Source organism: Neovison vison, chromosome 11 (assembly GCF_020171115.1).
Source record: "Neovison vison isolate M4711 chromosome 11, ASM_NN_V1, whole genome shotgun sequence".
Classification (NCBI taxonomy): Eukaryota; Metazoa; Chordata; class Mammalia; order Carnivora; family Mustelidae; genus Neogale; species Neogale vison.
In genome coordinates this window covers 1,095,984-1,119,581 of record NC_058101.1, presented here as the reverse complement: position 1 = coordinate 1,119,581, position 23,598 = coordinate 1,095,984, and the positions used below count along the sequence as shown (strand labels likewise).

Sequence of the window (23,598 nt, the reverse complement as noted above, 5' to 3'; positions counted from 1 at the left end):
AAGTAACTGCAGTTTGCAAAGGGAACAGCTGCCTGGAAAGAGTCTCTAAGAACCAGAGACACATGACATGTTGTGTTTTCTAGCACATTATAATATGTCTAAAGTTAGGCTACAGCTTAAATCTATATGTACATTTAATATTTATTTATTTCCTTCCTTCCTTGTTTTAAACAGGTTCCATACCCAGCATGAAGCCCAAAGCAGGGCTTGAACTCATGACCCTGAAACCAACACCTGCGCTGAGATCAAGAGTCGGACACTTAACTGACTGAACGATTCAGGCGCTCCAATACAGTATTTTTTTTAAGATTTTATTTATTTATTTGACAGACAGAGCACACAAGTGGGCAGAGAGGCAGGCAGAGAGAGGGGGAAGCAGGCTCCCCGCTGAGCAGAGAGCCCAATGTGGGGCTTGATCCCAGGACCCTGAGACCATGACCTGAGCTGAAGGCAGAGGCTTAACCCACTGAGCCACCCAGGTGTCCCCAGTACAGTATTTCTTATTTCAACATGTCTGGATCTCTCTCTCTCTCTCTTTTTTTAAAGATTCCATTTATTTATTTGACAGAGAGAGACACAGGGAACACAAGCAGGGGAAGCGGGAGAGGGAGAAGCAGTCTCCCCCCAGAGCAGGGAGCCCGATGCGGGCCTCCATCCCAGGACCCTGAGATCATGACCTGAGTGGAAGGCAGACACTTAACCACTGAGTCTCCCCGGGTGCCCCTTGGGTCTCTTTATGGCTGTTATTTTCTTTTAATTTTATTGCGTTGCCATTACTGACTACGGCTTAATTTCTGTGAATTTGCACTGCATTTTGTTTGGTTCCATGTTCAAAACTAGTATATCTTCCTGGCATTTTATACTTCTATTAATTTGGACTGTTTCACGTTACCTTTTATTGCTTTTTGCGGTAAGCTCCATTTCCCCTGTTACCAGAATTGTTAGCGTTGTAATACTGTATATTTTCCGATGTCAATATTTTTAGCCTTCTTGCATCATTTTCCTTGGGATTTATCTCCTTATAAACCGCATATCCAGCATCTGTCTCATCGACCAGCCTCTCTGGCGGCAGTCGAATTTCACTCATTCATGCCGTGGCTTCTGTTACGTTTGGGCTTACTCCCGCCGCCTGAATTTGTACCTTAAATTTACCATTTTTTCTTCTAAGTATATTATCTTTCTTTCTTTCCAACTATGTCAGACAAATTCTGAGGTGTGGCCACGTCATCCCCGCTTCCTCGAATTCACACCTTCGTGTCACTGTCTACGCTGGCCTGTGAACGGCCCTGCTCGGCTGCTTCTAAACGCGGAGCTCGGCGAAGGCGTTGAGGTGGGACCCAGGACGGCCTGGCCTCGCGCACCGGACTCTGCTCGCTGTTAGACTCGCGCGCTCCGGAGACCCTTCTGCGGCTTGACCGTGAGTGGGTCATTTAGACAAAGCTTGCCTGGATAGGATATTTAATAATTTTCTCTCCCAGCAAATAAGAGGGAGGTCAAGGGAGCCTGGGGGGCTCAGTGGGTTAAGCCTCTGCCTTCGGCTTAGGTCATGACCCAGCATCCTGGGATTGAACCCCGCATCGGGCTCTCTGCTCTGCGGGAAGCCTGCTTCTCCCTCTCCCACTCCCCCTGCTTGTGTTCCCTCTCTCCCTCTGTCAAATAAATAAATAAATAAATAAATAAAATCTTAAAAAAAAAAATCTTAAACAAACACACACTGTGTTGTACCATGTAGTGTTATTTTATTGGTGGGAAATTGGCCAGACATAAGTACACATCAGTGGTGTAAACAAAAGTGTTATGGTACCGCCTTACGATGATTTATTTATTTATCTGAGAGGGAGAAAGAGAGTGTGGGGTGGAGGGGCAGAGGGTGAGGAAGAGCGAGCTCCAAGCTGACTTTGAGCTGAGCACAGAGCCTGAAGCAAGGGCTTGATCTCACAGCCCCAAGACCATGACCTGAGCCGAAATCAAGAGTTATTCGCTTAACCACCTAAGCCACCCAGGCACCCCTGAGATCTGATTTTTTAAAAAAATAAAATGCATATCATTAATTTGACCATATGCAGTTTTAGATGAAATCATTTTTATTTTCTGTCATTCATACCAGTAATATTCATTTTGACTTTGATAAAAGACTGATAATTTGTATTCTTTCTCAGAAAACCTGTGAGACAATTATTAGCTTCTTGATCATTTGGGATTCTTCCGTTCTACTGGAGCGTCTAATACTTGGTCAGTCTAATTTCTGCACGTACATAGGTCAGTTTCTGTATGACACGACAACTCAACAACTGTCCGCACTATGGCTAGTACAAACACAAAGAGTGGTGTACGAAAATACTGGGAAGGTCCAAAATGACAGAGTCAAGGTGTCCTGCTTCAGTAACAAGATCATGAAGTAAATAATAAAATTTTCTCTGCAATTTAGGAACTAAATACCAAAAGCAGACTAAAAGAGCTTAAGTGTTACATCTCTCTAAAACTAGAAAAAAAAAAAAACACCTAAAGACCACTGTTGGCACACAAAACAAAATAGAATGAATTAGCACAAAAATGTTATAAATACCACTACAGAGTACTCAGTGTTCTTGGAGAGCACAATAGGTATACAATTATATACTTTGAGAAATGTACAAGAAAGAATTACTCCAAAGGAATGAAAAATATGGTGCAGAGCTATTCATAGTCTTCTTCACAAAAACAAAATTCTGAAAACTCCAAGTGGTAACCATGACCTTCTAAAAATGGTGGAATGTTTACAAGAACATATACTTTTTATGAAGATTTATTTTTTCACAGTCAACATTCATTTACATTTCCCCACATCTACACTAACTTTCTTTCACTCCTTCTTGTAACATGGGCCTTTTCTCTGGGATCAGTTATTTTCTACATTTAGTTTAAGCTTTACAATTTCCTTTAGTGAAAACTTCCTCATGGGTTAGTTTTTTTCTTAAGAAACTATCTTTTTTTTTTTTAATACTTTTTTTTTTTAAGATTTATTTTATTTATTTATTTGACAGACAGAGATCAGAAGTTGGCGAGAGGCAGGCAGAGAGAGAGGAGGAAGCAGGCTTCCCACAGAGCAGAGAGCCCGATGCGGGGCTCGATCCCAGGACTCTGGGATCATGACCTGAGCCGAAGGCAGCGGCTTAATCCACTGAGCCACCCAGGCGCCCCAAGAAACTATCTTAATTCCATCTCAATCTTGAAAAATTTTTGGCTGACAGAATTCTTGGGCATAGTTATTCCCATTTGACATACTGAACGTGTCATCTACTGTTGACTGGCCGCCATTTTTTCCCACTCTGAAGTCAGCTCTATGCCTCACTGTCGCTCCTGTGGAAACAGTACTCTCTCCCCCGTTGCTTGTTATTTTACTCTCCATTCATTATTTTTCATATTTTTAAAGGGAATTATCAAAACATACACTAGACTAGAAATAATCATAAAATGGACTCATGTACCCATCACCCACTTAAAAAAATTATCGGTGTTATTCCTATCTTGTTTTTTTCTGTTGTTTTCTTCTTATGATAATACCATATACCATATCATTTTATTTTTATTATTTTTAAGAATTTTTTTTTTATTTGACAGATAGAGATCACAAGTAGGCAGAGAGGCAGGCAGAGAGAGAGGGAGGAGGAAGCAGCTCCCCACCGATCAGAGAGCTCAATGTGGGGCTTGATCCGAGGACCCTGGGATCATGACCTGAGCCGAAGGCAGAGGCCTTACCCCACTGAGCCACCCAAGTGCCCCTACCATATCATTTTAGCATAAATATTTTTTTAATGTATCTCTAACAGGTAAAAACTTTTTTAAAAAGGTAACTACATACTATTGTGATGTCCATATTTTAATTTTCCTTAATGTGTGTGTGTGTGTGTTGTTGTGGTTGTTGTTGTTCTGTTTGTTTTAGGGAGGGGAGGGACAGAGGGAGAGGGAAAGAGAACATCTCAAGCAGGCTCCATGCCCAGTGCTTGACCACAAAGTGGAGCTCCATCTCAAAACCCCGAGATCAAGACCTAAGCCAAAATTAGGAGTCAGATGCTTAACCGACTGAGCCACCCAGACTCCCCCTTAATGTGTTTTAAAACTGTCTTGTCATAGTGATCGTTCAAGTCTGTTTCAAATAGAGCTATATCATTTATATTGGATGGATTTGTCTTTTTTTAGTAACAACTTTAGAGAGATATAATTCGTATAGTTTATCATTCATATAGTTTAAAAATTCATCTCTTAAAATGTATAATTTAATGGTTTGTAATCTGTTCACAGAGTTGTGCAATCATCACCACTTTAGAACTTTTTCTTCACTCAAAAAAGGAACCCCATGCACGAGAGCGGGCATTCCCTCCATCTCCTCCTGGCCCCTGAGCAACTATTAGCCTACTTTTGGTCTCCAGGGATTTGCATATTTTGGACATTTCATATAAATGGAATCATATAATATGTGACCTTGTGTGTCTAGCGACTTTCACTTACATGATGTTGTCAAGTTTCATCATGTTCAAGTTTTATCATACATCCTACATGTCAGTGCCTCATTACATTTTATGGCCAAATAATATCCCATCATGGAGATATGCCACATTTTGTTCATCCATTCATCCTTTGATGAACATTTGGATTGTTTCCACTTTTTGGCTTTTATGAATAATGTTACTATGAACATTTAAGTACAAGTTTTTACACTTACACATTTGGGTATAAATACAATTTGGGGTATAAATTTAAGAATGAAATTGATGGTGGGGCACTAGGGTAGCGCAGTCAGGTAAGCATCCGACTCTTGATTTAAGCTCAGGTCATGATCTCGGGCTGTGAGGTTGAGGCCTGGGTCGGGCTCCACGCTCAACCTGGAGTCTATTTGAGATTCTCTTTCTCCCTCTGCCTCTGCCCCTCCCCCTGCTTGTGCACACACTCTCTCTCCTCTTTCTCTCTCACGTGCACATGGTCTCTCTCTCTCTCAATGAATAAATAAAATCTTTAAAAAAACAAAGAAATTGCTGGGTCATGTAGTAACTCTACATTTAACTTTTTGAGGAAATGACACATTGTTTTCCAAAGTTGCTCCTGTTTTACATTCCAACCAATAATATATAAGGGTTCTAGTTTCTCCATATTCTCTTTGAAACTTGTTACTGTCTTTTTGATTTAGCTATCCTGGTGTGTGTGAAGCAATATCTCATTGTGGTTTTGATATTTGCATTTCCCTAATGACTGATGATGTTCAATATCTTTTCGTGTCTTTTTTGACCATTCATATATCTTCTCTGGAGAAATGTCTATTTGGATTTTTTGCACATTTAAGAACTGAGTTATTTGTCTTTTTTCTGAGTTGCAAATGTTCTTTATATATTCTAGATATGTGTTTTATCACCTATATGTTTTGTAATATTTCTTTCCATTCTGTGGCTTGCCTTTTCACTTAGGTGGTATAGTCCTTTGAAGCACAGAAGTTTTTAATTTAATATAAAAAGAACTATACACTATAACTAAATAAAATTCATCCTGGAAATGCAAGCTTTATGTTAATTTTGTACCCTTCAACCTTACTGAGCTCCTTTATTACCCAATGTTTTGTGGAATATTTAAGATTTTGTATATACAAGATAATGTCATCTGCAAATAGAGATAGTTTTACTTATTTTTCAATCTGGATTGCTTTTGTTTTTCAATCTTGCCTAACTGGCTTGGCTAGAACCTTCAGTACAATGTTGAATGGAAGCGACAGAGTTGACATCCTTGTGTAGTTCCTCATTTTAGGGAGGAAACATTCAGTCCTTTTTATTTTTTAAGATTTTATTTATTTATTTGACAGACAGAGATTACAAGTAGGCAGAGAGGCAGGCAAAGAGAGAGAGGGAAGCAGGCTCCCCGCCAAGCAGAAAGCCCCATGCAGGGCTCGATCCCAGGACCCCGAGATCATGACCTGAACTGAAGGCAAAGGCCCAACTCACTGAGCCACCCCGGAGCCGCACATTCAGTCCTTCTTAAGTGTGATGTAGCTGTGGGGTTTTCTAGACAGTATCAGGTGAAGGAAGTTCCTTTCTACATGTCTGCTCAGGCTGCCATGAGAAAATACTGCCGACTGGTAGGTTTAAACTACGGGCATTTATTGTCTCACAGTTTTGAAGGCTAGAAGTCCCAAATCGAGGTCGCAGTAGAGTTGGATTCTTGTGAGGCTTTTTTTTTTTCTTTTAAGATTTTATTTATTTATTTGACAGACAGAGATCACAAGTAGGCAGAGAGGCAGGCTGAAAGAGAGAGAGGAAGAAGCAGGCTCCCTTCTGAGCAGAGAGCCCCATGTGGGACTCGATCCCAGGACCCTGGGATCATGACCTGAGCCCAAGGCAGAGGCTTTAACCCACTGAGCCACCCAGGCGCCCCCCGGGCATCTTTTTAAAAAGATTTATTTATGTATTTATTAGAGAGAGAGAGAGCATGCAAATGGGGAGAGGGGCGGAGGGAGAGAGAGAGAGAAAGAATCCTCAAACAGACTCCCTGAGTTCAGAGTCTGATGTGGGGCCCCATTCCAGGGCCCTGAGATCATGACCTGAGCCAAAATCAAGAGCCACCGAACCGACTGAGCCACCCACATGCCCCATGGTGAGGCATGTTTTTCCTGGCTTACAGATGTGTTCCTTTCTGCTACGTTCTGGTGTAGCCTTTTTTGTATGTGTGTTTGTGTGTGTATAGGAAGAGACTGATCTCAGATGTCTCTTCCTTTTCTTTTTTTTTTTTTTTTAAGATTTTATTTATTTATTTATTTGAGACAGAGACAGAGAGAGAGAACACAAGCAGGGATGAGGGAAGGGAAGAGTGAAAAACAGAAGTATACTCCCTACTGAGCAGGGAGCCTGATGCAGAACTCAATTCCAGGGCCCTGGGATCATGACCGGAGCCAAAGGAAGACGCTTAACCAACTAAAGCACCCAGGAGCCCCATCTCTTCCTTTTCTTATAGGAACCAGGTATACCAGATTAGGGCCCTATCCTTATGACTTCATTTAACCCTAATTGCCTCCTTAAAGGAGGCATCTGTCAGTTGCAATGTATTTTTTGTTCTTTAGTATATTAAAAAATGGTATGCTTTAAAAAATGGTATGTTATAATGGCATTGGTTTTTAGATGTTAAACCAACCTTGCATTCCTGGGGAAAATTCCTCTTGGCCATAGTGTATAATCCTTTTTTATGTTGCTAGATTCTCTTTCCTAGAATTTTTTTTAAGAGTTTGTATGTGCCGGGCGCTTGGGTGGCTCAGTGGGTTAAGCCGCTGCCTTCGGCTCAGGTCGTGATCTCAGGGTCCTGGGATCGAGTCCCGCATCGGGCTCTCTGCTCGGCAGGGAGCCTGCTTCCTCCTCTCTCTCTCTGCCTGCCTCTCTGCCTACTTGTGATCTGTCTCTGTCAAATAAAATAAATAAAATCTTTAAAAAAAAAAAAAAAAGAGTTTGTATGTGCCTATCCATAAGGGAAATTGATCTATACTGTTTTTGTTATATCTTTTTCAGGTTTTGATATCAGGGTAATACTGGCCTCAGAATAAGTCAGAAAGTGTTCTTTCCTCTTTTGTTTTTGGAAGAGTTTATGAAGGATTGGTGTTAATTCATTTTTGGGGGAGGTTGTTAATTCTTTAAACATTTTGATAAAATACATCAATGAAGTATGTGGTCCTGGGTTTTTCTTCATAGAAAGTTTTTTTTTTAAGATTTTATTTATGTATTTGACACAGAGAAAGAGATCACAAGGAGGCAGGGAGTGAGAGGGAAGCAGGCTCCCTACTGAGCAGAGAGTCTGATGCAGGGCTCGATCCCAGGACCCTGAGATCATGACCTGAGCCAAAGGCAGAGGTTTAACCCACTGAGCCCCCCAGGCACCTCCCAATTTTTTTTTAATTTTAAAATTTTTATTTTAAAGTAACCTCTACCTCCAATGTGGGGTTTGAACTCATGACCCCAAGATCAAGAGTTGCATGTTCCAGCAACGGAGCCAGCCAAGCGCCCCTCTTCATAGAAAGTGTTAAAAAATTATTAATTCAATCCATTGTTCAATTTGTCTATTTCTTCTTCTGTAGTTTCAAATTAGATATCTAATTTGTTGGCATACAGTTGTCCATTGTGTCCCCTTAAAGGGAAGTTACAACATCACAAAGCCCTCTTTTCTGAGATTCAGTTATCTTTTTAAAAAATGCACCTTGTTTGTTGCAAGACATTATTTTCAGAATTCTAGAGAAGTGGACGTTGATGTTTTTTTGCCACCGTTCTCATTGTTTTAATGGTGAAGTGAAATTTTGGATGCCCTCACTCCGCTGTTCTGGAAGTGCTTCTGACTAATGAGTGTGTTGAATGTCTACTCATATATGTGTTTAGGTAAAAATAAATTTAATAATGTCTATTTTAGTAACTTACACCCTCCAGGAGAGCTGGAAAGCCACATTTGGGAACTCTCATCTAGCAATAATTTCCAAATCACACCCCAAAACTGGCTCCAGAAAGATGCTTCCGTTTCTGCTGCTGCTCCAGCTGTATGCCGACCCTGCTGCTTCCAGCACTGGCCTTATCCACGCTAGAAACTGGACGCAGCTGCTAGAACCTTAGTAGCTCCATTAAGGAAGCACCTGCCACTATGGCTGCCACCATGGCTGCTACCTGTCTTAACACCGACGCCACTAAATCAATTTGATGTACTAGTTCCTGTCTCCAAGTCTAGTGTAGGAGAATTCTGATGGACAGGCCTCATGTCGATGCTCTGGCTCTAACAGAGCCTGGGATGAGTGCGAGCGCTTGCTTCTCACCAAGACTCACAGGAGAATTCTCCAGACACGGGAAGGCTGTCTCCATGCTCCATATAACACATACAGTGTCATAATTTAGGCAAAATGATTTCCACCTTAAATGCTCGCTTGCCATGAAAAATTTTCTTTTTCCGTAATTCCTCTTTACTCTTAGAACCACCTCACGCCACACTTTTTTTCACGTTGTTTATTTGTTGAAGAAGAAATGGAACATTCTAATTGTCAAGTTCCCCATAGTCTAGATTTGAATGGTTGCATTCCTTCTTAAAAGAGTTATTTATTTATTTATTTACTTGAGAGAGAGAGCATGAATCAGGGGAGAGAATCTCAAGTAGACTCCTCAATGAGCATGGAGCCTGACGTGGGGCTTGACCCTGAGATCATGACTTGAGCCAAAGTCAAGAGTCGGCTGCTCAACCACGTGAGCCACCCAGACGCCCCGGGACGGTTGCATTCTCTGGTAGTTAACACGTGCCTTTGTTTTTTGTATTTCCTGCTTCCTGGTAGTTGGATCTAGATTTAGCTACTTTTAAGGTTTTTCTCTTTTTTTTTTAAGATCGATGCATTTTGTTGTATGTAATTGACATCTAAGACGCACCTCCATTTAAAAAAGCAGAAACAAAACAAAGAAACAAAAAAGCCAAGAGAAAAGGAGAACAAAACATGCAGATGGTAGGTCCTGTAGTTAGAAAATTAGATGGAGCTTCCTGCCAGGGAAACCCTCCTACCACCTGATTCCGTGGCACAGGCTTTAGATCTAAAAGTAATTTCTCTTAGGTGCTTCGATGAGGGCTGGTCTCCTTGAGGACAGCTCCGTAGTGTGTCCATTAACATGTTTCCTAAGACCATCCCTGACCGTATACACCGATGTTAGCCCTACGGAACGTGTCTGCAGGGGGAGCGGAGAGGGCAGGGAGCGGAGAGGGCAGGCAGCATCAGGTCAAACAAGCGGCTTGGAGGCTCCGATGAGAGGACAGAGCTGGGGGAACCGTGAGCTCTTAGGTGAGGGTTGCACAATTGACGGCCCAGTGCCACTGAGCCCCCGAAACTCACAAGTGGCTCTGGCACCGGCCCACGTGCATGGCAGACAGATGGCTGCCTTCCCGGCGCGCTCTGCAGAGAGCCACTGAGAGCCACCGAGGGCCCTCCTGGGCACATCCATTGAGCTCCGCGTAGCAGAGACCCCCGACTGGGCCCCCCCATCCACTCTCCCCTTCATCGTTTAGTTACAGAAGCCTCTGAGTTCTGACTAAAGGCACGGCCACCCAAGGAAGAGGCTCCACGTCCCAGCGTCCCTTTCCGCAGAGTGCGGCGACAACGATGCGAGGGACACCAGCGGCCGCACCCATGGGAGGGAATCCAGGTCGCATCCTTTGAAAAGAAACAGCTTTGTTTGCTTTCCCTGGTGTATTGTAGACCCGGAGCTGACCTTGTGGGCAAAGTCAACACCCCAGGGGTGGCTGGACAACAAGATAGAAGGAAACCGAGGTCCTGGTGACCTTGTACAGGTAAATCTGCCCCAGCCCATGTGATCCCCCCGGACGCAGTCACCACGGGGCCCAGAAGATGGAAGTGTCAACGTCGAAGGGCCACGGCGCTTCAGGTTCTCTTTGTTTTAGCAAGGAGAACCTCATGCCTGACAGAACGGAAAGACTCGGGAGGGAGACTCCAGAGAACTCCCCCAACCCCCTTGAAGAGTCAACTCACAGGTCACTTGGGCGAGAAGGTCAGAAAACAGTGGGCGTTCCGCCAGGTTAGGCCTCCTGCTCCTTCCCTGGGAGAGGCCCGGCTGCATTCCCGGAGCAGAGGAAGGGGACATTAGCACAGCCCAGCCCAGGGCATCCACGGCGGACCTCGGCCGAATCCTCAGTAATTGGAGATCCAGACGGCTCCCCACCAGCACTAGGCCGGGACGGGCCTGTCCTGCCTCTTCCCCAAAGCAGGAAAGCTCCGCACTTCTGCACTCGTCGTGGTTACCTCCGAGAACAGGCCGGGTCCAGAAAGGCGTAGAGTGGGGCAGCTGCTGGGGGGCTGTGCGCGGGTCAGTGGAGGGGAGTTCGGATCCCCAGAACGAAAGCTGGGAAGAGGGACAGGAAGCCTCCATGTCTGTCCTGCTTCTCTGGGGTCCAGAGGCCTCAGCGTGCAGCCCCTGTTCCTCCTATGCTGCCCCGGTGACAGAGCTCAGGCGGGCAGCGGCCACCACCGATGAATCTCAGCCACCGGCACCTGCAGCAGCTTGCTAATTGCGTCGAAGAGCCCCAAGTGCCGGACCGTGGTATCTGCTAGGCCATAGTTGGCATCGCTGTGCCCAGACACTGTTCCCTGGTGCGTGGCTGCCTAGAAAACTCCGTAGGACCCAGAGCGGCGAGATCCAAGGCTGCTACAGACCGCACAGGGGCCAGGCTCCACCGCTGTGGAGACACCCTGGGCACTGGGCCCCACGGGGACTGTGTCCTCCTTCACTAGAAGGTCACGGGACTGGTAACGGGCACTCTAGCTCTCCATCCTGCTGGCCTTGCAGCCTGGAAGAAACCCTTGAGCTTCACCATAAGCTCATTGAAGTTGGCGCTGGCAGTGGGGCAAGGGCCCTTCTCAAAGGTACCCTGAGTCGTGCAACACGTCCACTGCTTCCCGGCTTGACCTTGGGTGCCAAGAATAGAGGCAGCTGTGTGGTGGGCCTCACAATCCACAAAAAATGTTCCTTGCTTCGCTGCCGCGAGCATCATCTACCAGTTTCCGGCGAGGAGCTCCACGGTCTGCTGGACTCTCCTGCCCTCAGCCACAGCCGTCTGGGACACACAGGTGGCTCCCGCGGTTCTGAGCTGGAGGGTGGCAGGTCCGAGCTGCTGAATCACAACATACTCCGGCTGCCCACCCTAAGTGAAGCCCCCGAATGCAAGGTTCTGTCGAGAAGGTTTTCCTCTTTGTTGTGAAACATTTTAGTTTCACCAAGTTGTATCTCTGTACAGATTTCTTGATATTCTTCAAACTCACAATTTGTTGGTATATCGAATCTGTAGATTGCATTTCATCACTTCTAGGAAAATTCCAGCCATTTTCTCTTCATATATTGCCTCATTCTGTCTCTTTTACTTTTTGGGGGGTGCCCAAAAGGAAAGGCCAGAGGCATCTCTGCCATCCCTCCCCGGTGTGCCGTACTCACCTTCCCAGTGGGCTCCTCCGGAAAACTCTTGATTCTTCATCTCAAACTCCAATCAAACATGTTATAGCACCTACTGGAATTTTTATGTCACTGGTTCTCCATGACAGTTCTCATGTTTTTGTCTTTCCATGTTAAATTTCGGAAAGTATCTTCTCATTTACCCTTCAGTTTACTAATTCTTGTATCTACTCCATTTTTAGACCCATCCATCTTTAGTTTTTAATTTCATTTATTGTTTTATTTGTATAAGTTCTGTTTGATTCTTTATCAGATCTATTGTGTTGCTTTAAGTTTCCTCTTCCCTGAGATATTTTCAAGCTTGTATTTTATTTCAACGCAGTAAGCAAGGAGACCTGAGATCTTCTGGATTTGTTCATTGCATTGATTCTGCTCATGGTGGATTTTATTATGTACTGGGCATTATGTTTGAAAAAACCTTTGTGGAAACTATCAGAAATCTAGGACAAAGAAATGATTATCATTTCCTTTTTCCAGGCACTTGAGGCCCTTTACCTTACTAGATCTTTTTTTTTTTTTTAAGATTTTATTTATTTATTTGACAGGCAGAGATCACAAGTAGACAGAGAGGCAGGCAGAGAGAGAGGAGGAAGCAGTCTTCCCGCTGAGCAGAGAGCCCGATGCGGGGCTGGATCCCAGAACGCTGGGATCATGACCTGAGCCGAAGGCAGAGGCTAAACCACTGAGCCACGCAGGGGCCCCTTACTAGAACTATCTTAGTCTAAATTCTGGGATTAAGATTCCCTTAACTTCATTGGTGAGGGAACTGGGTTCTCAGGTCTTTCGGAAACTCTTTTTTTTTTAAGATTTATTTATTTATTTATTTGACAGACAGAGATCACAAGTAGGTAGAGAGGCAGAGAGAAGAGGAAGCAGGCTCTGTGCTGAGCAGAGAGCCCGATGCGGGACTTGATCCCAGGACCCTGAGATCATGACCTGAGCCGAAGGCAGAGGCTTAACCCCCTGAGCCACCCAGGTGCCCCTCTTTTGGAAACTCTTAGTTTAATGGAGTAATTGGGGTATCAGAGTCTACACTTGGGGGTGGCCTACGCTTTTGACTTCTTTTTCTTTGTCTGGTAAGGCCATCAAACCCAACTTTAAATGCCAGGCGTACTTCTCTAGGTTCTGACCTTCTCTAGATTTTAGCCAGGTGAATTTTTCATTATATTTTTAGCTCGTTCAGTTCTTTTAAGAATTACTTAGGCCATAGTTGCTAAAAACGGAAGCAAGTATTAAATACTTTTTGAACAAATGTCTAATGAAAATTGTATGTCATGTAGATATATACCTGAGTACGTGTTCTTACTCTATTATGAAGAATAGGCTAATGCCTGGAAATGTGAATTATGTACTGCTAAATAAAAACACAGTATCATCTTAGCATGTTATGGATAATTTAAGAACTGACATCTTTACCTAAGACATTCTCTTTTCTCATGGCAACAAATAGAGTTAATAAACTGTGACCATTGTTCTTAACCAAGTTATACCAAGAATTTGCATACCTTTCCCGGAATTATCAAGAGAACAGTAATTAATGCCTACGTATTTCCTGGCTAAGTGTGTGCTTGATTGTTTCTGTTAGAGGCAGAGGAGTGAAATTTGCCTCCCTGGTGTCCTTAACGAAGTAAGAGGATGATTTCGAGGGGCAAATATCTATAAGCAGAATTGAAAATGATTCAGATTAAACAACACTTGCCTGGTAGTACTGTGGATCTTGGTTACGGGCCAGTGGCAAATCTCTCTACCTGCCACTAACACCAAGACCCTCCTCTCTTGGGGGTTCAAGATGAAAGAAAGAAAACAAAGGAAGAAAGAAAGAGAGAGGGGGAAGGGAGGGAGGGAGGGAGGAAGGAAGAAGAAAAAGACAAAAAAGGAGGGAGGAAGGAAGGAAGGGAGGGAGAGAAAGACAGATGAAGGAAGAAAAAGGAAAGAGAGAGGAAGGAAGGAGGGAGGAAGGACGGACGGATCCCATGGTCAGCAGAGAATGGAACTGAGATGATGTTCCTGAATTTGTCATTGTGTTACGAAGGGGAATGGAAGAAAATTAAATATCCTTTCGATGTCTACATCTTAGTGTCCTAAAACATCATGCGAATAGCAATTAAAATAACTTTCAAAGAATAAGGGAAGACCTAGACCAGGGTGAAGTTTTTCTTAGTTTTGACAGTCTCTAAGGTCTAGTTTATTTACATGGAATGTAACTAAAGAACAAATGTATGACAAACAGAAGTATATGTTTAAAATGAGATCAGAGGTGTAATTTAGAGGCCTTTTTGTTCTGAAGTCCTTCAAAGCATGATTTTTTAAAATTTGAACTGGGGTGCCTGGAGGCTTAGTCAGTCAAGTTCTGTCTGCCTTCAGCTCAGGGGCCAGGATTGAGCCCCATATTGAACCACTTTGGACTCCCTGCTCACTGGGGGAGCCTGCTTCTCCCTCCCTCCGCCACTCTCCCCGCTTGTGCTCTCTTGCTGTCAAATAAGTAAATCTTTAATTGTATCCATACTACATTTTAAGTAGTATGGATAACTACTTTATACTTATAGTTTAGTACGGATAACTATAACTATAGTTATTTGAAGTATTTTAAAATAACTTTTCCTAGAATATGAAATGTACTTAAAAATACATTTTGTTTCTCCTTATTTTCAATAATGTGGTAGGTATAGTGCTAAAGTCCTAGAAAGTAGTAATGAAAATTCTTAAGACTTATTTTCAATATTTTAAAAGTCTGATAGAAATATTTTTAAAAACCTGGACAAGCTAATGAAGATTCTTTGGTTTTAGCTGGCATTGTAGTTGGTGATATGATGCCAATTATCATACTGTGGGAAATTCTGATTGACAGCTGATGTCTTTTTAAGATTTTAAATAATCTCTACACCCGACGTGGAGCTCGAACTTAGAATCCCGAGATCAAGGTTGTTCTACTGACGGAGCCAGCCAGATGCCCTATGTGGAATTTTAATAGAAGCATCATTACCGGGGTCCCTGGGTGGCTCAGTGGGTTAAGGCCTCTACCTTCAGCTCAGGTCATGATCTCAGGGTCCTGCATCGGGCTCTCTGCTTGGCGGGGAGCCTGCTTCCTCCTCTCTCTTTGCTTGCCTCTCTGCCTACTTATGATTTCTGTCAAATAAATAAATAAATAAAATCTTTAAAAAAAAAAAAAAGGAAGCATGATTACATAGTGAGCAATGTAGTTGATAAATACACAGCCATTCAAAACACAATCCGGGGGGGCCTGTGTGGCACCGTCAGTTAGGCATCCAACTCTTGATTTCGGCTCAGGTCATGATCTCAGGATTGTGAGATCAGTCCCGCACTGGGCTCTGGGTTGGGCATGGTGCCTGCTTGAGATTTATCTCCCCGACCTTCCCCTGTGCTCTCTCAACAAAACAAACCCCACTAATAAACAAAATGAAAACAACACCCCCCCCCCCCGAGTCTGTGAAAGAATGTATTTCAAGGGTGTCCTGGTAATGGGCCTAAAATACCATTTAGCCCCCCACTGTCACCTTTGTGCAACCTCATCAAGGGTAGCAAATTCAATAAACTTTAGTCCATTACCATTAAAGCCAACAAACCTCAAGAGCCTTTTAAACTAGATGGCTTTCAAAGATAATTTCTCTGAATGCTATACTTAGAATATATATAGACATGCATCTTTTGGGGGGTCAAAATTCATTCTGGGTTAGATTCTCAAGATAGAACCACTAGAGTAGCATAAGGAAACTTGTCTACAAAGTGTTTCTCCTGTATTTCTCATTTGTGTTGGTCTTTGATAAACTCAAACCCTGAAACATTATTTGAAATTTCTACATTTTAAGTAACAAATCAGAGTATACCGAATATCCTTTTTCAAACTACAACTCAGTCCCAACACCCTGAGATGGATCTACCTCCACCAAAATGGGGGTATATCTTTTTTTTTTTTTTAAAGATTTTCAAAAGTCATCTCTGTACCCAGAATGGGGCTCAAACTTAAAACACTGAGATCAAGACACATGCTCCACTAAGCCAACCAGGTGCCTGAGGGGTAAACCTCTTAAATATTTGAGTACTCAAATAAAACCAGATTAAGCTACCACTTAAACATAGATCAAGTTTTCAGAATGTACCTTATGTGTAATTTCAGGAAAGCACTATGCTCTACCCTAGTTTATAAGAAGCAGTGGTTGAGAAGTCAAAGGTGAATTTTTATTTCTTGCCATTTAACCAAAATCCATTGAAATTCCACATCAAATTAAACTATTTCAAGACAAAAATACAAAACCCGAACTAACCCTAAAACCCGTATTTTTATGACAGTACTTTCGAATGACTTCATAGAAAAGGTAACAGAAAAATTGCAGTACAGTACTGCAGTGTCCTTGAATCACTTTTAATCACTGAAACTTAGCATCCTGTGGTTTACATCCTATCAGAAAATCTTCGTAAAGGGTAGTGATGAAATTTTCAGATATTAAAAATTAAGTACTAAAATTTACAATTAGCAAGAAACCAGTCCCTGTCACCATTCTGAAAGCTGCACCAGGGAATGGAATAAAAGCCCCACTTACCCATGTTAGTATCCCAACAGACATCTTAATAATCTTATAAACATAACCATGAGCCCACAGAATACTGGTGAAATTAATAAAGTTTCTATTAGGATGAGGACCACCACACAGAACTCAGTCAAAACCATTCAGGAAGCACATTTAACAAGAGCACAGGCAACTTATGTTTGTGTCTTAAGGACCTCAGAATTTCCACCCTCACGCCTTTGTCAAATTACTTAGTTCCAAATACTTGGAGGACACCCTGACAACTTTATTGTTCAACTAAATGAAGTCCTATGGCTTAGCCTTGTTATATTTAAAATTTACATCAGTCGGCATCCATAGAGCCCAAAATCTGAATTTTATAGAGTCCAAAGCCCCTTGGGGAAAAAAAAAACCCGAACGCATTTTTACTCAGTTCTTTGTAATTCTTAATCATCTATAGATGTAGTGTATTTCTTCAGTCATATATATATCAAGACTTGATTGAAAAGTTTGGATTTTGTTTAAAAAGCCTTTATTCATTTTTGATCAGGGAAAGGACAATCTCCATGTCAACTTCTCGCCTAATCATAAATTTGAACAGGATTCACTGCTCTAGAGACACTGCACCTACAGACTTTGACAACATAACTTAAAATCAAAATCTTCCTCCTTCCCTAACGTTGCATGTTGATATAATGAACAGTCCCTTGCAATAACCAACATTGGTACTTGGCCTAGGGTCAAATAGCAAAAACAGGATGCGAAAGGAGGCCAAGTGCATTGTAACTTGATAGCCAGCAAGTACAAACATCATTGAACAGAGAAAAGTTGCAGGCACCAAATGAAACAAAAAGCAGGTTCATCAGCATAAAAAATTAACATCTGGTTGAAGGTGAGGTCAACTACTACGCATTTGAGTATGTATGCCAATCCTAGAGCTTAATGTGGAACCACAGAAAACAAAAGTTAAAAACCTTAAATCCAACTACACTGAATGTTAAAATTCAAAACTTGGGTTTACCAGGAAATTATCCCAAATCTAGGGCTAAAACTGCTTTTTGATGCACCAGGAAGATGTCTTAATGACTCAGTCACTTAGATTTGCATTGACATACATAAAACTTAAAGTGTACTTTCTCCTATTACTCCTTCCTATTTCTGAATTTGGGTATGCTTAACTACTCGGCTCATGCACTAACGCATTAAAAATGATGAAATCTACTACCATGACTTTTTCTAAGAACTCACACCACATTAACAGTTAACACCCAATATAGCTTCCTAAAAATGCCCCAATAGAGAAACATTTTGTTCAGTTTGGTGCTTGCTTTGACAATACCAGAATACAACTGTATTTCCTCAGCCACTACTACTTAAAATACCTCAATCTCACATTTGCTCAAATTTTAACCACCTATCTGCCAAAATGCTTGTTAAAATTTGTTTTTGATACTCTTAAAACTGTAGCTTCTACATACAGTTTAACAGGGCCTTTTGCCTGGGTACATATGGACATTTTAATCGAGAAAACAAAGTCAGGGTATTATGATTAGCTGAAGCTCTAACAGACCACACTGATCCTGATTTAGCAGATCTCTAATGGCTTCCCAGAGACAGAACAAAGCACCATCTTTTCTATTCAGGAAAGGAGCTACCAACATGCTTTGTGCCAAAAAGGTGCACTTTACCAAGACACAGTCCAGAAAGATTCATGGTCTGCTAGAAAACCTCCACTACTGACAACCCTATGACAAGGCTTCCAGATACACAAAGAACATTAAAGGTGTGGTAGAAATCTCTTTTAGCAGGGAAATGAAGCCTTAGGGATAGTATACATCTAACAAAAATGGGTAACAGGGGGACACTGTAGCTGGCTATTCATAAAGGACCACAGTTTCTCCCTATGGACCAATACTCCCTACAAAATAAACTGTGCCTTAATTATTGCTTATTTTAAATTACACTTTTACAGAGCTATTTAGTACCTGACGCAGAAAAACAATCACATAAGGAAGCATTTATTTGAGGTTTAACATGAAATCATACAAATAAAATTTGTATAAACACAAATCCACATCGAGTCATAACACAGATAGCAAAAGACAAAGTAAAAACAAAGAAAACTAATTGGCGGCTATATACAGTTGGACACAGTTGTGTCTTGTACACTAGAAAGTCTTTTACAAAATAATCATCTTAGATCAACAGAAGACCAATCTTCAATGTCGTCCTGCAAGATGGGTTAACTTTAGCAATTTCCTCCTAAAAACAAAAACAAAATAGCAATTAGATTTGTGCAACTCTGAAAGCCTTCAAAGGTCCACTTTCATGAATTGTTTTAAGTCCTCAATTTATTCTTTTCTTCAATAATTAAAGATCACATGCATACTCACTTGCAAAATGTAATTTGGGTCATTAATAAATTCACCCTGGAGTTCCCAAATGATAGTTAACTTAGTTAAGGAATTGGGGAATGCAATCTTCCCATTTCACAGGTTAAACTGTGCTAGATTAAGGTCTACTAGAAGGATCTCTAGTAAGCCAAAAATCCCTCTTACAAAAGTGAATTTCTAATAAGCTTTTATATTTTAAGAAAACAAATTGCTTTGTGCATATGATCTTTAATTTATATCCCAGATTTTAAAGTTCTTGTTTTGGTTTGTAGATTTCACTATTAGCTATAAAAAGAAAAAGCAAGCATTAAATCTTAAAGAATGAACACTTAAAATGAGGCTCCACAATTGAAATACAACACTAAACAGAAGACCAAAATGATTAAGCTGTAAAAAGGCATTTATGTACTTTAACTCCTGTAAAAAACCATTTAAGTTAAGTTTAGACACTTAATCTTCAAAAAGATTAAAAAAGAAGCCAAAGTCTGAAGTTTTCCACTTTAATCTTTACGCTGGTACATGAAGTTGGAAGAGACCATACCACAGGACAGCGTTTTCTGGTGTATGCCTTGCGCTCTGCCCGCAACGTGCGACCCCCAGAGATAGACGTGGTCAGGGTGACACACGGCCTGCAATGAAGTTCCCGCTGGCGGGTACAAACAAGGTATAATGTCAGAGTTAGAAGACAACATTCTTGTTTTCCTTAAGTTGTACCCATTTCAGTACTTTACCTGTTAATAGTTCTAAAAAAGTTTAATTATTCCTCTAGACCACCTGGTACACAAAGCAAACAGAAAAACTCTTAAGTTTTTCTGTAATACTAAAGAAAGTGAGATAAGACTTTAAAGTTAAAGATCTATAGACACTTTAGGCAAAACGGGCTCATAAAGCAATTAAAAAAGTTAACAATTTAGTAAAAACAGACTACATAATATTTTGTTTTTACTTATTTTTCATTTGTCTATTGATCTTTAAATTAAATTAGACATTTCCACTGGTTTCTTGTACTCTTACACACACCTGTTTTCTCCAATGTCCTCCTTTAGTATGGCTGGTAATTGTTTTGGTGATTGCCACCCCCTCGAGATGCCTTGCCGTAAGTGCTCTGCTGGCCTATTTTGAAAACACAGAAAAATTCTATTAAGATACAGTTTTCTACAAAATGGTTTCGTTATAAATACTTTAGAGAAAAAAAAATCATAGCTAAATGAAAATAAATAAATAAATACTTTAGAGACATGTACAACTCTGCATGCCAAATGTTAAAATACCAGGTATCTTAAATAGCCATTATAAACTAGTCATATATCACATATTCTACAACATTTATAACCAAAGTTTTTACATTAATATAATAACCCGATGACTATCAAATGCCTAAAAACTTAACTCCAAACACTTCAAGAATGGAAAACCCACACACAAACAATTTCAGAACAGGACTGTACTGTAACATGGAATTTTAATACCACTGGTTTATGAAATTAAGTTAAATATTCTTACCACTGTAGTCTGCATATCCCTGTCCATATCCATAGTTCCCATAGTTATACCCAGTATAATCATAGCCGCCATAGCCACTATAGTTTTGATCACCACCATAGGCACTATTGTAATTTCCATATCCTTGATCATAATAGTTATTAAATCCTTGGTTCCAGTTTTGGCCCTGACCTGAAACAATGCACAATGATTGTTAGATAACAACTTCTGACCCCCAATCCTACCACAAAATGTTGTATTCCTGTCCCTCACGCTGAAAATCTGAAACAGGTGAACGGACATCTATATAATTATCTGACTGAGAAAATTACTCCAGTTGTCATAAAAGGGGACAGAAAGTCCAACTGCACCAATTACCAAGCTTCCTCAATGTAACCGAAAAATCAGAACAAAGGTGAAGACAGGTAGGCTGTTTGGTTTTAAAACAAGGTCTCCCGCCCCCAAAACCTAGCATGCCATGGTGTTATCACGTAATCCTAACTACATTAAACTGCTATTACTTTCCCATTAAAAGTGGCCATTATCGGAAGACGCGAAACCAGTGAACTAACAAATACCCACTCATTAACTTGAGCATTTTATGCTGAAAATCTGCTTTATTTTCTCCTGGGCTTATTTCTAGTGAGCAGTTTACAGCTTAAACCATGGAGTCATTTTCAAAGAATAAAGCCTCACCTCGTCCACGACCCCTAGTGCCACCTCGTCCACCAGCTGCAGCACCTCTTCCTCCTTTTTGTTGCTGCTGTTGCTGCCTGTATACCTCTTTGGGTTGTGCAACTTTGATTTCACACTGTAAACACATGAGAAATTTCTTTTACTGTAATGTCAAGCCATTTCATTATTCTCAAAACAAATTAAGAAATCTCACTAAACAAAACAAAAAACCACCTTCACAATTTTCATTTCAGGTGCCTGAGTGGCTCAGTGGGTTAAGCCTCTGCCTCCTCTGCCTTCGGGGCTCAGGTCATGATCTCAGGATCCTGGGATTGAGCCCCACATTCAGGGAGCCTGCTTCCCCCTCCCCTTCTGCCTACTTGTGATCTAATAAATAAACAAAATCTTAAAAGAAAAACAAAAACAAGCCCCCAAAACCAAAAACTTCATTTAATAGAAGCAAAATGGTTTTACCTTCCCAGAACCGATTTGATGATATCTGCTTTCTAATAATTTCTTTACTGGCTCTTCATCTGTATATGTGATAAAACAAAATCCTCTTCTTTCATTTGTTTTTGTATCCATGGGAAGTTCAATATTTTCAATCTGAAACCCAGAAGCACACTCCAGATCATCCACCAATGATAAAAGCTAACGCCCAAGATCTTCAAGCTTCAACAGAGCATACTGCAAGTTACTCTGGTCAGAATACTTCTGTATAGAAACTCGTATTTTATGATCAACATCGCACCACAAAAATTCATCTGTGAAGCGTTCAGAGGGGAGCAAAACTTACTCAGCATCATTTTGTACCCAACAGATGCCATTGCTTGATAAGTCCAAACACTGACCACCCCAAAGCACCTGTGTTTTGACCAAAATAAATTAAGATGCTGGTTTCCATCCCAGCACAGAAAAAAACAGCGATTAAGGTACAGTGACCCGAGGGGACCCGAGCAGTGAAGTTCCCCTCTCCCCGACCCGACTAATCGATCTGTTCCGTGACAAGCTGGGGATTCACGGTACATGAACACACCGAGTAGAAAACACACAGACATAACCACACAGCGCACCTCTCCAAAGGCTCCAAAATATTCTTTAATTTGTTCTTCCGAAGTATCTGGGCTCAATCCACCCACAAACACCTTTTTGGGCGGTTCTTTCCCTTTTAAAGCTTTGGCCCTTTTGGGGTCTATCAATTTGCCATCCAGTTTGTGTTCTTTCAGTTCCAACACCTAGAAGACAAGCGTGTTCAATGCACAGCGCACAGCCGAACGCCCGCCGACCTGCAGGACGGCGCAGGGCACCGCTCCTACCTTGTCGACACTAGCAGCGTCTTTGAAGAGCACGAATCCGAATCCTCTCGATCTTCCGGTCACCGGGTCGGTCTTAATCGTACAGTCCACCACTTCCCCAAACCGGGACAAATACTCAGTCAGATCCTTCTTGCTTGTATCCCAGCTCAAGCCTCCAATGAACATTTTACTGGGAACGAAGTGATTAAAAGAAAAAAGATCAGCAGCGCCCCGAGGGCGCTTCCGTTCGCACGACAGAGCGGGGGTCGTTTCACCGTGTTCTCAACAACTCAGCCCGCGCCTGCAGCCCCCAGACCCGCGAGCCCCACCGCGGTGCAGACACCGCGGCTGGTCATCGGCTGCCGGACACGAAATTCAAACGAGGCGCACTGCTCCGCGCCGCTCGCGTTCCCAGCGGCCTCTGACCGGTCCCTCAGCCCGCGGCCCGGCCCCTCCCACGGCTGTCCAGGCACCGTTCCGACCCGACGAACCCGCACCGCGCTCCGCGGGGCCGCGTACCCGCCGCACACCCACAAACCCTCCCCACGGGCAGCGCGCGGGGGCCCCGGCAGACACAATGAGAAGGCGGCGGCAGCTGCAGCGAGCGGCGCGGCCGGGCCGCCCCTCCCCCTCGGGCCCCACGCGGCGCCTGCGCACTCGGGACACAGACGCCGCCGCCGCCGCCCTCCGCCTCCAACTCCCCCGCCCTTCCCCCACCTTCCGCGGGCCTCTCGAGTCACCCCCTCCGTCTCCTACTTTCCTCTTCCCTTCAGGCCACCGGGGCCCGGCGGGCACGCGGGGAATCGACTCGGGGCAGGAGCCGGGGCCGCGCGCGGCTCTCGAGGGACGGAGGGCGCGTGCGGCGCGCTGGGGGAGGGGGCCGAGAGGAGAAGCGTGTGGTACCCGTCATCCTGCTGGTTCTTGCTCGCGTTGATCTTGGATCCCTCTGCGAACTCCTCTATGTTGCTGTACTCGTTCATGTCCTCCATGGCGGCGGAGCTGTCGGCCGGGGGGTGCTGGCGCGCAGTCCGGGTCGCGGCGGCAGCGGCGGCGGAGCGTTGTATGGAGCTGGATTTAAAATGGCGGCGGAAGAGATCCGGGCGCCGCCTGCGCCCTCCCTTTATAGCCGCCCCGCCCGCCAATCGCGAGGGCTGCTGCGCGGTGACGTGGCGCTGGGCCCGGCGCGCCCCCTGCCGGGCGGAGCTGGGAGCGAGCGAAGGGAGGAGCGGGGCGAGCTGCCGCGGCG

At 43.0% G+C, this 23,598-nt stretch overlaps 1 protein-coding gene, 1 long non-coding RNA gene and 1 pseudogene across 3 annotated transcripts; 1 reads left to right on the top strand and 2 right to left on the bottom strand.

Moving 5' to 3' along the window:
• The first annotated feature begins 254 nt into the window (after nt 1–254).
• LOC122889116 lies at nt 255–4,605 on the top strand. Of its 2 annotated transcripts, XR_006380813.1 has the most exons (4): nt 255–294; nt 1,202–1,417; nt 2,160–2,259; nt 4,282–4,605. It is a non-coding gene; the product is annotated as an uncharacterized LOC122889116 (long non-coding RNA). The 2 variants fall into 2 exon arrangements; XR_006380812.1 differs by lacking the exon at nt 255–294 and having other exon boundaries at nt 1,034–1,417.
• A 6,376-nt stretch (nt 4,606–10,981) lies between these two features.
• Nucleotides 10,982–13,067, bottom strand: LOC122889710 (annotated as a pseudogene).
• A 5,437-nt stretch (nt 13,068–18,504) lies between these two features.
• Nucleotides 18,505–23,407, bottom strand: LOC122890099 (heterogeneous nuclear ribonucleoprotein D-like). The gene is made up of 9 exons (XM_044225805.1): nt 23,256–23,407; nt 22,374–22,542; nt 22,131–22,292; nt 21,532–21,663; nt 21,079–21,193; nt 20,404–20,574; nt 19,921–20,013; nt 19,442–19,546; nt 18,505–18,769 (listed from the first exon to the last, which is right to left on the bottom strand). Exons 1-7 carry the CDS (start codon nt 23,339–23,341, stop codon nt 19,943–19,945), a joined length of 906 nt encoding a protein of 301 aa, XP_044081740.1. The 5' UTR covers nt 23,342–23,407; the 3' UTR covers nt 18,505–18,769; nt 19,442–19,546; nt 19,921–19,942.
• Between the last annotated feature and the right edge of the window lie 191 nt (nt 23,408–23,598).

Coding starts and splice junctions, on each gene's coding strand:
- LOC122890099 (XM_044225805.1), bottom strand. CDS start 23,341: ATGGAGGACATGAACGAGTACAGCAACATAGAGGAGTTCGCAGAGGGA. Junction 22,543..23,255: donor AAGAACCAGCAGGATGACGG/GTACCACACGCT, acceptor CTTCGTTCCCAG/TAAAATGTTCATTGGAGGCT. Junction 21,664..22,130: donor ATTTTGGAGCCTTTGGAGAG/GTGCGCTGTGTG, acceptor TCTGGGTTTCAG/ATTGAAAATATTGAACTTCC.